We start from the raw sequence: 16,107 nt of genomic DNA on the forward strand, positions 1-16,107 counted from the left end.
TCTATACGGGTTCATGCACAGATGTCTATTCGAATCGCCCCGAAGACGCCAAAAGTAGTACAGGAACTACTTTTGGGAATCGGTGTAGCATCGATTAGGACAGTGCCATTGACGTCAAATCACATGCCAAATCGGCCTAATGTGAACTTATCCTTTCGAATAAAAATCGGTCTTATCTAAAGTAAGAAATCGGTCTCAGAACATTGTAAATTGTTGCAATTAGCTGCAGAGGATTACAGGTGAATCAATAAATGACCCCCAGGGGGCAATCTCTGTCACACAGGTAGAACGACACCAGGCTCCCTCAAGACTGCCTATCAAGCACATTGCACACCTCATATGCACTAACTACATACCTCCCAACGTTTTGAGATGGGAAAGAGGAACACCTATCAGCAAAAGTATGCAAGGCATAGGACACACCCCTTACCACGCCCCCTTAAAGGAGAATTGTACAAAAAAACAAGATTGGTTAAACCCACAAGTGCTTTTTTTTTTGCTGCTATTCCTTTAGATTAGCTTTTGGAATTTACAAATGCAGCAATTTAGAACTCAGATGAAAGATTTAGCGCTGGAAAATACTTTTTGATAGATAAAAAGTGCATTTTGTAATGAACGATATAGATCAGACCAAAATGAGGGACAAATGAGGAGGAATGAGGGACATTGCTCCAAATCAGGGACAGTCCCTCGAAATCAGGGACAGTTGGGAGCTATGTCCCATAAAACTGATAAGAATTTCTGTCAGCCATCTTCCTCGGTTAAACTGGAATACGAAGAGACGCCAAAAGCTTTCCAGCAGTAGAAGGAACCTCGTTGCTGCGCAACTTTCCCCAGCACGACCTTAGGGACGGCCCAGCCAGCCTCTAACACACGCACTGCTATCACATGATGCACCAAACTGCTGTTGACACGACCGTCCCAAAATGGTGTCCTCATGACGACAAGCCCCGCCGCCCGACCGCCCACCAACGTCACTTCCACCGAGGCGGCGCCTAGGTGCATCACGTGATCCCAACTGCCTCCTGCTTGGTGTTACCTAACAAAACAAGAATTATAATGAGAATTGGTCGAAGCGTGCGGCGGGCTCCCGGCGAAGGTCTGTGTCTGAGGTGGAAGCGGCAGGAAAGGAGCCGGCCGGGCGGGAAGAGCTGCGCAGCGGTCGCTGAGTGGGGGGCGGGTGGAGAGGCCGAGGCCTGTGCGGGTCACGTGGTGCTGCGCTGTGGTGTTTCCCCGGTAAAGATGGCGGCTGTGAGGTAGAAAGCGGCGGTGGCTAAAGAGCGACAGCAGCGGTACTGAGGCGACACGGCGCCCGAGTGAAGAGAGTTCCTGTGACCGGCAGTGTAAGTGTGTACGGGGGATGGGAGAGGTATCCGGCTAGAACAGGGCGCCTCAGAATATTGGGCTCGCTCGCGTCAGGCCTGGTGAGATCGACTTATTCCCGGCTGTGCTGACTGGTCTGAGGAGAGGCGACCTGAGTGCGCGGCCTGCTACTCCGACACCAGCCCTGTGTTATTGGCCGCTCCCAGTACTATCTCCTTGTCCTTTACTACCTCAGCTCCCCGGCTACAACTCCCCCTCCGCCCCTAGCTTTCTTCACCGCCCCAACTCCCTCTCACCTCCCCGGCCCTAGCTCCCTTCACCGCCTGAGCTTCCCTCACCACTACTTTCTCTTCTCCATGTCCGGCCCAAGGTCCCAGTACTTTCCCCGGTCACTGTATCCAGAGATAAGGGAGCCCTGACACAGCTACACGTGTTCTGCCCTGGCCGAGCACAATGAAGTAAACCGCTGGACTCTGCCCTCCACCACCCCCCGCACATGGTGCCCCGGACTCGCAGGACTCTAGATTAGTCATCCCGGCCCAACCCGGAAGTTTATGTTGTGAACACGTGGTAGGAGGAAGGTTGGGGAGGTCCGGGCTCGTGTCCCACTGCTGACCTTTACTTTGCAGGTGTGAGGATGGCTTCCCCTCTATTCCTCTCCAGTGTCACACAGGCGACCTTATCTGCTGGCCTTCACTTGTTTTTTTAGCAGAAATGTATTTTGTGCCATGCTGACAAAGGAGGCTTTAGATCGCCTGTTTAGTAAATGGAGATGTAGTCACAGGCAGCAGGCTCTTTGATTTGTTGGAGCTGTTTCTTTAGTATATTTTACTAAAAGGTAATTGAGTAGGCTGCTGACCTTAACCCTCGGTTCACAATGCGACTTTGGTAGCAGCGCGCGCCTTTAACAGAATTCAGTGCAAGTTGTGATGAAGGCGCCCCAAAGTAGTTCAGGAACCTCTTTCTAAGCCACTGCGACTTGAGTCGCATTGATTAGAAGGGTTCCATTGCCCACTGCCAGGGGCATCAAGTCGCAGCAGTGTGAACCGAGCCTAGGGCATCATGCACACTGGAGGTTTCTCTCTCTTCTGGACACCTTTCCTCCTGGAAACGGCATTTTGGCAGTGAAATAGTTTGTCGCTTAACATGTTTGGACGCGTTAGGACGTTCATTTATTTCTTTGGAAAGAACGATGACTTGTTCTGGCCTTTGAAATGGAATAACGCTGATGCACTGAATGTATGTTTTAGACCTGTTTCCATACGTCAAGCTTTTTTTTTTTTTTTTCTTATGCTGCTCCTGGATGCACTGGCAGTGGGCTTTTTTTTTCTGCTTCTAAACGTTTCTGCCTTTTAAACTCTAGCTGCCTATGTGTAAATGGGCTAACGTGCAGGAGCATTTAGAGGCAGGGAAAATAAACACTAAACACCCCTAGAAGCAGATGAGAAAATATCCAGAGTGTGCATGAGGCCTAAATTGTAGAAATATGTAACAAATTTGTAAGCTACATTCACACCTGAGTATAGCATAGTGCAGTGATGGCGAACCTTGGCACCCCAGATGTTTTGGAACAACATTTCCCATGATGCTTAACTTTACTGCAGAGTGCACGAGCATCATGAGAAATGTAGTTCCAAAACATCTGGGATGCTAAGGTTCGCCATCACTGGCATAGTGTATTTTGGGCAACCTACCAGTGTTTTGTTTTATCGCTTGTGTACATGTATTTTGTGAGCTTTGGACAAGACAGGATGAGGAGGAGGAGAAGTCTAGTTGTAAGGCAGAGAAATGCATATAATCACTTGAATTAGGCATATTCAGGCAAACCCATTGAATTTTATGGGGCTAAGTATGCATGAATCTACTCAAAAAGAAGCTCCTGTACTTCTTGTGACAGGCAACCCACTACAAGCAATAGAGCGTACTAATGTGAACAGGGGCAATTTAAATGGAGTTCTAATTGAGTGTTGTCATAAACATGTCAAAACACTCAGGTGTGAATGGGGCCTTAGTCATTTACATGTGTGTGTTTTTTTTTTTTTTTTTTTTTTTTTTTTTTTTTTTTTTTTTTTTTTTTACTTTTACATTTCAAGTAAGAATGTCAGTTTTACAAAACATGTGGTGCATATCAGGTCATTTTTGCATCATATGACTGTATAGTGCCCTTTCTGCCAGAAACCAGTTTTTAGCACACAGTTTTGTCCGTGGCCTTTCAGTCATTGACGTTGGCTGGTGTCTTGGTTTTTATTTGAGATGGATCATTTAGGAATTGGTAGTGCCTGTCCTCTGTTTTGCCTTAGGGCAAATCCAGAGGTTGACCCTTTTTGTCTAAATGTAAATGCTCTAGTTATGCATGTGTGCTGAAATCCAGTGTTGGTGGTCTTATGTGTGACTTTAACACTTTATTTTCAAGATGATGGATCCAAATCAGGATTTGTTACTTGCTGCTCTGAGCGAGTGTGGCATCAGCCCTAACGACCTTTTTGATGGCGATTCCTTGGATATAGGTCTACTTGCTCCAAGCCAAGCCCCCATCACCCAGCAAGTAAGTTTGAGGAAACTGCATGACTTTTGCTACCCTGTAGATGTATAGGGAAAATACTTTTTATTTTTTTTGTAAAGTTTTTCGTTTCAAAATATGAATAAAAAGAAGCTGAAAACTGGTCTTCTGATTGGACTCCTTGTACACTGATGCTGTAACAATTCTGTGACCTTTAAGTAACTCTGTGTTGAGGAAAATATAGAGGCAGACATTGCTGACCTCGTTAGTGTGAGTAAGCTGGAACAAACATGCAGCTTACTAAGTTGGCATTCTCAATCCGTTGACTTTTAGGTCTTGTGCACATGAGGCCGTATATTGTAAATTATTGGTGTACTTCTGCATCGGGCCTACACCTGCTAAAAAAAAAAAAAAACACCAATCCTCAATTGCGAGTAGATTCCAGGAGGTGGAGTATATGGGATTGTATTGATATTATTTTTTATTTATTTTTATGGTTGAACTAGATGGACTTGTCTTGGTTTTTTTTTTTTTTTCAACCTGAATAACTGAGTATAAGGTCCTGTCATGTTGATATAGAGTTCCTATGCTCCTACATAAGATTTATTACCCTTCTGTCTCCCCCACTTGTTGCCACTGTCAACAATCAGACCGTTTATTACTACATATATTCTGGACATGCCCCCTTATCTGCCCTTTTGGGGACTCAGTCCAGAAACTGATCTTTAGACTGACAGACATTTTGCTAGCAGACGAATCGGAGCAGTGCTTGCTTCACCTCACTCCACTTTTGAGGCATAGATATAAGATGTCCCTCTTGATCCATCTTCTCAATGCTGCTAAAATGTATACCACAAAGGTGGAAATGCCCAAAGCCCCCAACAGTTATTGGATAGCTGTGGTACATGAAATTTAATAGCATGATTTCCAGTACTCGGGAGCCTACAACAGCCTTTTGGCCTCCTGATTAGTGACTGTGCATGATTACCCAAACACCCACCACCACTACTATTTTCCTCCAAAGATTTCTGTTCTTTATCTGCCATTTCCTATAGTCTGTTCATTCTCTTCCGCTCACTCTTGCTTGTCATCTAACTTTCATGATGTCATGCTTTTGCCTATATTCCTTTTATTTAAAAATTTGTTCTCTTACACCGGCCTCTGGGTGAGCCTATTGTTACATACTTTTACACTTCTTTACAGAGTACTGAAACTCTCAGTTGCCGCTCAGGAATAGACCTGATGTTTTTGTGTTTTATGCTTATGGCTTTATTTTAATATGTCTGTTTTAAAAAAATATATATATATATATAACCCATGATCTGTTACTTATAACAGGACTGCGATAATGTGGCGATCAATCTGACACTGGGGGGAATTGACTAACTGCCACAGACATTAATTCAGTGATACTATATGCCAGTGATTGCGAACCTTGGCACCCCAGATGTTTTAAAACTACATTTCCCATGATGCTCTTGCACTCTGCAGTGTAGTTGAGCATCATGGGAAATGTAGTTCCAAAACATCTGGAGTGCCAAGGTATGCTGTCACTGTACTAATGACACTGGCTGGAAGGGGGTCAACATCTAGGGCGATCAGGGAGTTAGGTCTGTCTAATTATGTGTAATGTGTGCTGTTTTTCAGTAATGATCTCTCAGGGGGTGGTGCAATTAATAGATACTGGCAGCCCCCACACATTTTCTTAAAAGGAGCATGCTTTTGGTGTGAGAACATGTGTGATCAACCCATGCGATTCGATTTTTGTCCGAAATTGCAGTTTGCACTGCAAACTGATCTGGGGGTGTCACTAACTATTGACACCTGCAGCGGTTCGTAGAGGGCAGTGTGAACTGCCTGTGTGAGATGTGATGTGGGAACCAGTGTGTCTTCTATTACCACCTTCTTTCCGGATATGTCTGATTTTGCTTTCAGTTTGCTAATTTTGGCATTGGGCCTAACATCTTTCAGCTGGCTAGGGAGAGTACCTTTTTTTTTTATTGGTAAGCACTCTGATTGGATAGGGTGCATAAATTTAGGCCTAAAGTCAAGGCCACCCTTGCTGCGTGAAAGAAGTCTAAATTGTAACAGTAGCCCATGTGCTGATAACTATGAATTACGATACAGCACTGCGTCGCTTTAACTGACAATTCCGCAGTCGTGCGACGCTGTACCCAAACAAAACTTACTCCCCCCCCCCCCACACACAAATAGAGCTTTCTTTTGGTGGTATTTAATCATCTCTGCCGTTTTTTATTTTTTGCGCTATAAACAGAAGAGCCACAATTTTGAGAAAAACACTTTTAGTTTTTGCTATAATAAATATCCCACTGCTTTTTTTTTTTTTTTTTTTATTTCCTCAGTTTAGGCCGATATGTTTTCTTCGACATATTTTTGGTAAAAAAATCACAATAAGCGTATATTAATTGGTTTGCACAAAAGTTATAGCGTCTGCAAAATAGGGAATAGATTTATGGCATTTTTCTTTTTTTTTTTTTTTTTTTTACTAATGGCGGCGATCGGCGATTTTTTTTTTTTTTATCGGTACTGCAATATTATGGCGCACAAATTGGACACATTTTTGGGGCCATTGACAATCATACAGCTATCAGTGCTATAAAAATGCATTGATTACTGTATAAATGTCACTGGCAGGTAAGGGGTTAACACGGGGGGGGGGGGTCAAGGGGTTAACTGTGTTCCCTAGATGTGTTCCAACTGTAGGGGGGTGGGACTGACTAGGGGAAGAGAGAGATCGGTGTTCATACGTGGTATGGACACACGATCTGTCTCATCTCCCCTGAGAGAACCGGGATATGTGTTTAAAAGGCTAAATTGATCTTTGTAAAATAGAAAAGTACCAGCACATAAAATTTGTGACATACACGAGTGTTCGCTAAAGGACCGGTATAAGGCTTATTTGGGCTGTGACTATAATTCTCAAGAGCAGAGGAGACATCTTCCAAAGAGGAGCTGCATGGTCAGAAGACGCTCCCATCGACAACAACAGGTCATCTCAGCCATTGATCAATCACTGTAGCTGGTCTTTGTGTTTACATACACAGCCCTCAAACTGGGAGTGGGACCCACGCCCACTCTCCAAACTACCCAAAGGGTTAATAAGTAGAAATAAAAGAAATAAGGGGAAGAAGAAATGGGAAAGGGAGAAAAAGGCAGTGAGCCTCTCTCCTAAGGCACAATGAGGCTAGCCTTAGATCTGACGAGGCTGTCCCTGTCAAGTGATTAAGGGGTCCCAGATATTTTCAAATCGGGGAAGCTGGTCCCGCAGGTTGGCAAAGGGGCTTTATCCAGGACAAAATTTGTTCTTTAAGAGGTCAAAAGATAGCATCGGGGATTTCCAAGATCTTGCGATCGTTATTCTGTCTGTCTGTCTGTACAAATGAAAGATATTAGACGTTGAGTGGGTCTCGGGGGTTCCCTCAACAGGGTGTCCAAGGGGTGCCTGCAGCGGGGACTTAGTCAAATTAGTCCCCATGAGGGAATAGATAACGTTGTATGCTCTGATCCAGAATCTACAAACTTTTGGGCACATTCATCAAACCTGATATGCCGTTCCCTCTTGACTGCACCCTCAGTTCTGGCAGGGACCAAGTACTGTTGCATTAGTACTTTGTAGTTGGCCTCTATTGGGAGGTGTGTATAATTGACTTTGCAGCGCCTTGCGCAGTTTATGCCACTATGCAGGGTACAAGACCTCCCCTATATCCTGTTCCCATTTTTCCATAAAATGGTGTTTGTCACCCGTGGATGTCAAAATGCTGTAAACCTTGGATATAAAAAGTCTACACACCCCTGTTAAAATGTCAGGTTTCTGTGATGTAAAAACATGAGACAAAGATAATTTCAGAACGTTTTCCACCTTTTTTGTGATCTATAAACTGTACAACTCAATGTTTAAAAAAACTGAAATCTTTTAGGTGGGGGGGGTAAAAAAAAAATTAAAAATAAAATGTGGTTGCATAAGTGTGCACACCCTCTTAAAACTGTGGATGTAGAAAACGCATCTGAACTCTCCCAAAAGCATGTAGGAAAATGTGTTATGGTCTGATGAAACCAAGGTTGAACATTTTGGCCATAATTCCAAAAGATATGTTTGGTGCAAAAACACTGCACATCACCAAAAGAACACCATACCCACAGTGAAGCATGGTGGTGGCACCATCATGCTTTGGGGCTGTTTTTCCTCAGCTTGAACAGGGGCCTTAGTCAAGGAAGATGGAATTATGGACAGTGTTAAAAAGTAAAATAGAAAAAAATGTTTTTAAAGTGCCCTGTCCCTCTGTGCTCACGCGCAGAAGCGACTGCATATGTAAACTGGGCTCAAACCACACGTGAGGTATCGCCGTGATCGTTAGTGAGAGCAATAATTCTAGCAAAATACCTCCTCTCTAACTCAAAACTGGTAACCTGTAAAATATTTTAAACCTCACCTATGGCGGTTTTTAAGTGTCAGTTTGTCGCCGTTCCACAAGTGGGTGCAATTTTGAAGCATGACATGTTTGGTATCAATTTACTTGGTGTAACATTCTTTCACAATCTAAAATAAAAATTGGGTTAACTTTTTATCGTGTAATTAAGGTGTATCTCTTTCCCCAAAAATTGCATTTTCTAAGACCGCTGCACAAATACGATGTGACAAAGTATTGCAGCGAACGCCATTTTATTCTTTAGGTTGTCAGAAAAAAAATATATAACGTTTGGGGGTCCTAAAGTAATTTTCTAGCAAAAAAAACCTAATATTTTAATTTGTAAACACCAAGTGTAAAAAAAAAAAAAAAAAACAGGCTTAGTCCTTAAGTGGTTAAAGCACAATTCTGGGCAAAACCCTTTTCTATGTATTAACTTTTTATTTTGGCTAAAGCAAGGGAGAGTTATAACCAATGTCAGATATACAATGTGGATCGAAAGTTTGGGTACCCCAGGTAAAAATGTGTATTAATGTGCATAACAAATCCAAGGAAAGATGGAAAAATCTCCAAATGACATCAAATTACAGATTAGACATTCTTATATGTCAAAAAAAGTTAGATTTTATTTCTATCATTTACACTTTCACAATTACAGAAAACAAAAAAATGGCATCTGCAAAAGTTTGGGCACCCTGCGGAGTTAATATCTTTTACTGCCCCCTTTGGCAAGTATCACAGCTTGTAAACGCTTTTTGTAACCAGCCAAGAGTCTTTCAGTTTTTGTTTGCGATATCTTTGCCCATTCTTCCTTTTAAAAGTCTTCCAGTTCTTTGAGATTTCTGGGCTGTCTGTCACGCACTGCTCTTTTAAGGTCTATCCATAGATTTTCAATAATGTTGAGGTCAGGAGATTGTAAAGGCCATGGCAAAACCTTCAGTTTACGCCTCTTGATGTAATTACCCGTGGATTTTGAGGTGTGTTTATGATCATTATCCATTTGTAGAAGCCATCCTCTCTTTAACTTCAGCTTTTTCACAGATGGCATCAAGTTACCATCCAAAATTTGCTGAAATTTTATTGAATCCATTTTTCCTTCTACTTGTGAAATGTTCCCTGTGCCACTGGGTGCAATACAACCCCAAAGCATGATTGATCCACCCCCATGCTTAACAGTTGGACAGAGGTTATTTTCATTAAATTCTGTGCCCTTTCTTCTCCAAACGTACCTTTGCTCATTCCGGCCAAAAAGTTCTATTTTAACCTCATCGGTCCACAGAACTTGTTTCCAAAATGCCTCAGGCTTGTCTATATGTTCATTTGCAAAGTTCAAACGCTGATTTTTGTGGTGAGGACGTAGAAGAGGTTTTCTTCTGATGACTCTTCCATGAAGACCATATTTGTACAAGTATCTCATTATAGTGGAATAGTGTACCACAACTCCAGTGTCTGCCAGATCTTTCTGGAGGGATCGTGCAGTCAAACGTGGGTTTTGAATTGCTTTTCTCACAATCCTGCAAGCTGTTCTGTCTGATATTTTTCTTGGTCTTCCAGATCTTGCTTTAACTTCCACTATTCCTGATGACTGCCATTTCTTACATTCCGAACAGAGGATATAGACATCTGAAAACACTTTGCTATCTTCTTATAGCCTTCTCCAGCTTTGTGAGCGTCAACTATTTTAAGTTTCAGTTTTCTAGACAACTGCTTAGAAGAACCCATGGTGCTGATTGTTGGGGCAAGGTCAGATGAGTCTGGCCATTTAAAACCTTTGAGATTGACATCACCTGGTCTTCCCAGACGATGATTGAGAATAATCCATGACACTGGCCGGTCTCAGCTTTGCAAAGGGGGCAGTGCATGCTATAAATTCTGCAGGGTGCCCAAACTTTTGCAGACGCCATTTTTTTGTTTTCTGTAATTTTGAAAGTGTAAATGATGGAAATAAAATCTAACTTTTTTTGACATATTATAAGAATGTCTAATATCTGTAATTTGATGCCATTTGGAGATTTTTCCATCTTTCCTTGGCTTCGTTATGCACATTAATACACTTTTTTTTTACCTGGGGTGCCCAAACTTTCGATCCCCACTGTATATATTTTTTTTTTCGCTATCTGTGTCCCATTGAGGAGATTTCCCTTCACTTCCTGTCCCATAAGAGGAAATTATATTTTTGGGGACCCCGAAGTTCACCAGATCTAGTGTCCCAATTGAAAGATTTCTCTGCTATTACTTTTCTGGGGACAACGCAAAATTTGGGATTTTCTTTTACTTTCCCTTTCAATGATAATGGAAAACAGGATAATTGGCACAGACAGCAATAAAAAGTGAGAACCGTTCTAATCCGTCTCCACTCCATCCAAAACTAAAAAAATTTAACTAATATGCAATGATTTTTGCTCAGCAGCGCCGATCCTCCTTCTCGGTCTCTCGCTGGCAAACGTTGGTGTGTTTGTTTTTTTTTTTTTTTTTTTTTTTTGTTTTTGTTTTTCTGACCAAAAATGCAGTACGCAGGATTTTTAACAACTGAAGCACAACAGACCAGTGTAAAGACTAACAGTACATAGAATTTAAAGGGATGTATTTTATTTTTATTTTTTTATAACTTTTCTTGCGCTAAAGATGCCAATAATGGCCGACAATAAATTGATATTCATTTAAATTCATGATATTAAAGTCAAATTTAATTTATTTTTATATATAATTGTATTATATCAGCCAAGTGCATCCTGCATTTTCGGTTTCGGCACCAAAATTTCCATTCAGTGCACCTCTAGTGTTAAGTGTGTCTTGGCAAGGGGCATATCTCATTCACTCTGTACCTCATTAATTTTATGCTAATGTGTGCTTTGTTCTCCATTTAGGTTTTAATTGCTTTCTATGTCCTTGATTGGGAGATGCACCCTTTTTCCTGTTGACTTTGGTCACTTGGATAGAAAGCAATGGGAAATCCAAAATGTTACTTTTGTCGCTAGCATAGGAAAAGGGAAAAACTTCTAAGACATCTGTCTTGCTGATAATTATGTAACAGTGAATTTCCCATCCCCTTCTTCCTGTAGTTATGTAAATGAAGGGGAAGCAGGACACAACAAAATGAGCCATTGGTACAAATGGTAAAGTGGTTGTAAAGTCCTCCGTGTGTTTTTGTTTTGTTTTGGGTTTTTTTTTGCCTTAAAGGATGTGTACACCTTCCGTTAAACAAACAAAAAAAGCGGTCATACTTGGCCCCGATCTTCCTCCTCCTGAGGTCCCTCAGCGGTGCTCTTGGCTCCTCTTCTTGAGTGCCCCGTTGGAGAAACGCTCTCCCTCGGGGCACCCGTGCGGGCACGCTCCCGTGTCCTGCTGCTGCTGTGTCCATTGACAGACAGCAGGACTCAGGACTCCGCCCCTCAGTTTCCCCGTCATTTGATTTGATTGACAGCAGCTAGAGCCAATGGCTGCGCTGCTATCTATCCATTCAGGACCCGAGATGCCGGCTGGAGCAGGTGTGCTCATTCATGGCGCAGGAGCGATCGGGCTCAGGTAAGTAAAAGGGGGGCTCTGAGGGGCTGGTGCACTACAAGAGGGTTTTTCACCAATGCATTGAGGTGAAAAACCGCAAGGGTTTATAACTCCTTTAATGCATTCTCTTATTTGTAGTGAAGGACCACCTTCTTTCACCAACCCCGCCCCCCTTACTTACCTGAGCTCAATCCAGGGCTGTGACAGAGCAGTGGTGCTTCTTTCTTCTTCCTCCACTGGACTCGGTGAGAGCAGTGGGAACTTTGTCATCAGCCTGCTTTGTGGCACATAGCAAAAAAGAGCTGCCAGAAGCACAAGCTGGGGGACCCCAGAAGAGGGGGTTAAGTGGTTGCTCTGTGCAAAACCATTGCACAGAGCAGGTAAGTATATATGTATGTGTGTGTGTGTGTTTGTTTTTTTTTGTTTTTTTGTTTTACAAAAAACCTTCACAATTCCTTTAAGCCTACAGTGTAGCTTAGTCTATTTAGCACGATACTATAAAAAATAGTGACTTTTACACTTGCAAATTTCTACTAGCTTAACCATTAAATGTTAGTGTATAGACCTAAGCAAAATACATTTTTTTTTTTTTTTTTATCCTCCTAATTTTTTTTTTTTTTTAAATGTCATTTTCCACCAGTCTGTGCCAATTGGTGCTTTAAGTGGAAACAAAGAGATTGAAGCATCAGTTTCTGTAAAACAAGAAGCAGTGTCTCTAACAACCCCAGCATTGCTGAATGTCCGGGTAAGGTTCATTTCTAATTTTCTACTTAACCTTGTTCTAAAACAAAGTACATTTCATAAGGTTTTGATAGAGTAGGGAATGGTTAAAGCCAGCCCTCTAGTCCCTCTGAAACTTGTTGGCTTTGTGCAAAATAGTATATGAATAATTTAACTGGAAAATGGAAACTGTTGTATGATCTCGATAGTGGAAAGGTGGTGATTTTCCTTTTTATTTTAAAAATTTTTTAAAAAATTTATTCTAAGTCGTCATTTCTCAACCTTTTTCAGTGAAGGCACCCTTGGGGGGTTGGGGGTGCACGCAACATGGTGACCGGTAGTGTGTTGCTCTGATGACGTAGGCTCTTTACTATGTGATCAGCTGTGCCCAGTCACAGCGTAACTAGGAAGTGTCAGTTATCGGCATTCCTCTATACACGCTGACAGGTTGTGAGTAGAGGGAGAGCTGATGAGTGGTTCTCCTGACATGGGGGATCTGTACTGATAATTGGTGCAATGCCTGTCAGTGCCGCCTATCAGTGCTCATAAAGGCTGCCCATCAGTGCTGCATATTATTGCCTCATCAATTCCTGTTGGTGTTGCATATTAGTGCCTCCCCATCAGTGCTGTCTCATCCATCAGTCCACATCAGTGAAGGAGAAAACGTACTTATTTACAAAATTTTATAACCGAAACAAAAACATTAATTCTTTTCAAAGTTTTCATTTGTTGTACTGAGAGCTGAAAAATGGCCTGCGCAGGAAGGGGATTAGGGTGCCTGGTATTGAAGTGGTTACAATTATGCACAATCTTGAAGCACTCCTTTCTATAATGTAAAAAAACTAAGTTTTACATAATGCAGTGGCCTCTACACATGTAGCACACCCAACATTTTAGGGTGATATTTACAAAGCAATACACCTTTGTTACATAGGAAGGACTAGTGTTCTCAACCTCAATTTCTCTACCTCATTCAACTAACCTGACCCAAGAGCCAATGGAAAGGGGCAGGGGAGGGGCAAACAAGGATACTGTCAGGTGCTCAAGATCCTTATTATCAACCTATGGTGGCATTGGTTGTTATAAAGCTGGCCCACACAGTGCACCAGGTTGTAATGCTGCTCAATAAAGACTTTTATTTATTTTATTTAGGCTTTGTGTAACAAAAATGGAAGGTCTGATCCATCCACTGGCTTATTGACCATTTTTGGCAATTTCTGGACCTTTTGTCAAGGCATCCCTGAAGAACCTAGAAGGCACCCCAGGGTGCCACAGCTCCCTAGTTGAAAGGCTGATTTAAGTGCACAGCAGTTTATTTAGGTGCCCATATGTATCTGATGTCTATGAAATGCTACCATCTGACACTGCAGAACACTTCTCTCTTTTCTTTAGACCTAAATAGCCCAGTTACACCTGTGTGTGATACGTGTGTTCTATGTGCCCTAATTTCCATGCACCAAGAAACATACCTGACAGATTTTTGACTGACACAGTACAGTGCATGTACAGTATATGCACATGGATGCGTTTTGGTACATTGAAGGGCCAGGTATGTTGTTTACTGTGCAAATGTGTATTGGAGACTCATTATAAATTAATGGGAATTCCTCCCATGTGCAACTTGTGCTACCAACATGATTTTAATGTGCGTACATCTAGCCAAATGGTCACCTGATGCTGTGTATGTTAATTCCTGGTGGAAGTCAAATCATGTGCATGTCTGGCCCCTCCCTTTTAGTCTTTACAGTGTATGGCACAGTTGACCATTACTGAAAGGTTATTCTGTTCAGCAAGATTGTGGGAAACCAGCCTGTGTTAAGGACATTTGTGAGTCCCAGCTGTCTGTATTGCTTTCCCTTGGTGCAGGATTGATGCATTTTTGAATGCTGCACTACAGCACTGTAATTAACCTTTAGCCACTTCAGTTGTAGGTGGGGTGGTGTTTTTTGATCATTTTAATTTCTCATGTTTTCTTGATAGCCTGGAAACATGCTTGGTTATTTTGTAAAATGGTGTGTAGAGCTATAATCTATTGCAGCCAATTAGATTTTTCTGTGCAGTTAATAAATGAAAGAAATATGAATTCCATTTGGGAACTGCATCCGCTGCAGTGTATGCATTGCTGTTTGAATAAGCCATAGTCCAGAGGTAGGCAGCCACGACCCTCCAGCTGTGGTGAAACTACAAGTCCCATGAGACATTGCAAGACCCTGTCAATCGCAGGCATGACTCCTAGAGTCAGAGGCATGATGGGATTTGTAGTTTCACCACAGCTGGCGGGCCAAGGTTGCCTAGCTCTGGAATAGTCCATAATAGGGACTATTATGATGGGGAAAGATCTTTTGTTAGAGTGCATGAAATGCCTAGTTGTCTTTGTGTTTCCAGATGTTTGAAAACATGAACAATTAATCTAAATTTAATTTTGTCAGGTTGTTTTGTAATGTTACAAACTTTAAAGACAAAACTTTTTTAAAAAAGGTTTGTTTATTTTTCAGCCTCCATCAACAACAACATTTGTTCTGAATCAGATTAACCAGTTGCCAACGCTTGGCAACACAATAGTGATGGCAAAGACGCCTCCTGTTACTACCACCCGACAGACTATTACAGTAACAAAAATCCTTCAAACAAGTGCTACAACAAGGCCCTCCACAGCTGCCCCTGTAGTGCAGGCCACTGTGACTACTGCACCAACAAAAGAACAAATTCAGTTGAAGGATCTACTAAAAAATAGCAGTCTAAATAAATTAATGAAACTGAAACCACCTGCAAACATTGCACAGCCAGTTGCAACAGCAGCAAGTAAGTATCTGTCTTGTAGTTTTACTTTGTTTGAATTTCTTGTATGTTAATAAGTTAAAGTGATTGTAAGGCTTCGTGGTGTGTGTGTTTTTTTTTTTTTTTTTTTTTTTTTTTTTAACATGTCATACTTGCCTCCACTGTGCTGTTAGTTTTACACAGAGTGGCCCCGATCCTCAACTACTGGGGTCCCCCGGCGGCGCTGGTAGCTCCCCCCCCGCATTGTATAAGTCTCGGCCCCGGCGCCCACGTCATTGGATATGTTTGACAGTAGCGCAGCCATTGGCTCCCGCTTCTGTCAATCTATCCAATCAATACAGGACTCGGATGAGTAAAACGGGGGCGCTGGGGGGTTGGTCAGTGACAAGTTTTTTTTCACCTTAATGCATGGAATGCATTAAAGTGAAAAAACATGAGGGTTTACAACCTCTTTAAGATCCTAGTCTCCCTTATGGGCAAGGTAATGACCATTGCAGCAAGGCCTTGGTTATTATCTTGGTATGCAGCTGGCCACACAGGATGCAGTGGTCCTGGGCTCCCCGATCACACCAAAGATCACAGAAATGGTGGTGGCACAGGGGGAGGGGGGCATACCACACCACACTCTGTTAAATTGATCTGCAGGCGAAGAAAGGGGAAAATTGGGACTTTAAATGACGCGGATGTCTCCATCCCGGTTTTATGAAAAAGGGGAGAACATGGCGGGACTTTAAATGAGACATGTAAATCATGATTAAAAATTCATACAGTGAAATACATGATAAAACAGCAAAATTCATATATATACTTATAGCAGGGATTCTCAACCTTTCTAGTGCCGTGACCCCTTGATAA

General features: G+C 42.2%; 1 protein-coding gene across 3 annotated transcripts in view; it reads left to right on the forward strand.

Annotated features, from left to right (window-relative positions):
• The first annotated feature begins 976 nt into the window (after positions 1–976).
• The window catches only part of SBNO1 (strawberry notch homolog 1), an 82,865-nt gene continuing 67,734 nt past the window's right edge, over positions 977–16,107 (forward strand). The window contains exons 1-4 of one of the 3 annotated variants that reach the window (XM_073627185.1): positions 977–1,343; positions 3,737–3,868; positions 12,395–12,499; positions 14,970–15,276. In XM_073627185.1, coding sequence (XP_073483286.1) covers positions 3,737–3,868; positions 12,395–12,499; positions 14,970–15,276 — 544 coding nt within the window. In that variant the 5' untranslated portion in view covers positions 977–1,343. The remainder of the gene's footprint in view (positions 1,344–3,736; positions 3,869–12,394; positions 12,500–14,969; positions 15,277–16,107) is intronic. The other 2 variants (XM_073627193.1, XM_073627201.1) reach the window with 2 other exon arrangements.

Source organism: Aquarana catesbeiana, linkage group LG01, assembly GCF_042186555.1.
Source record: "Aquarana catesbeiana isolate 2022-GZ linkage group LG01, ASM4218655v1, whole genome shotgun sequence".
NCBI classification, from domain to species: domain Eukaryota; kingdom Metazoa; phylum Chordata; class Amphibia; order Anura; family Ranidae; genus Aquarana; species Aquarana catesbeiana.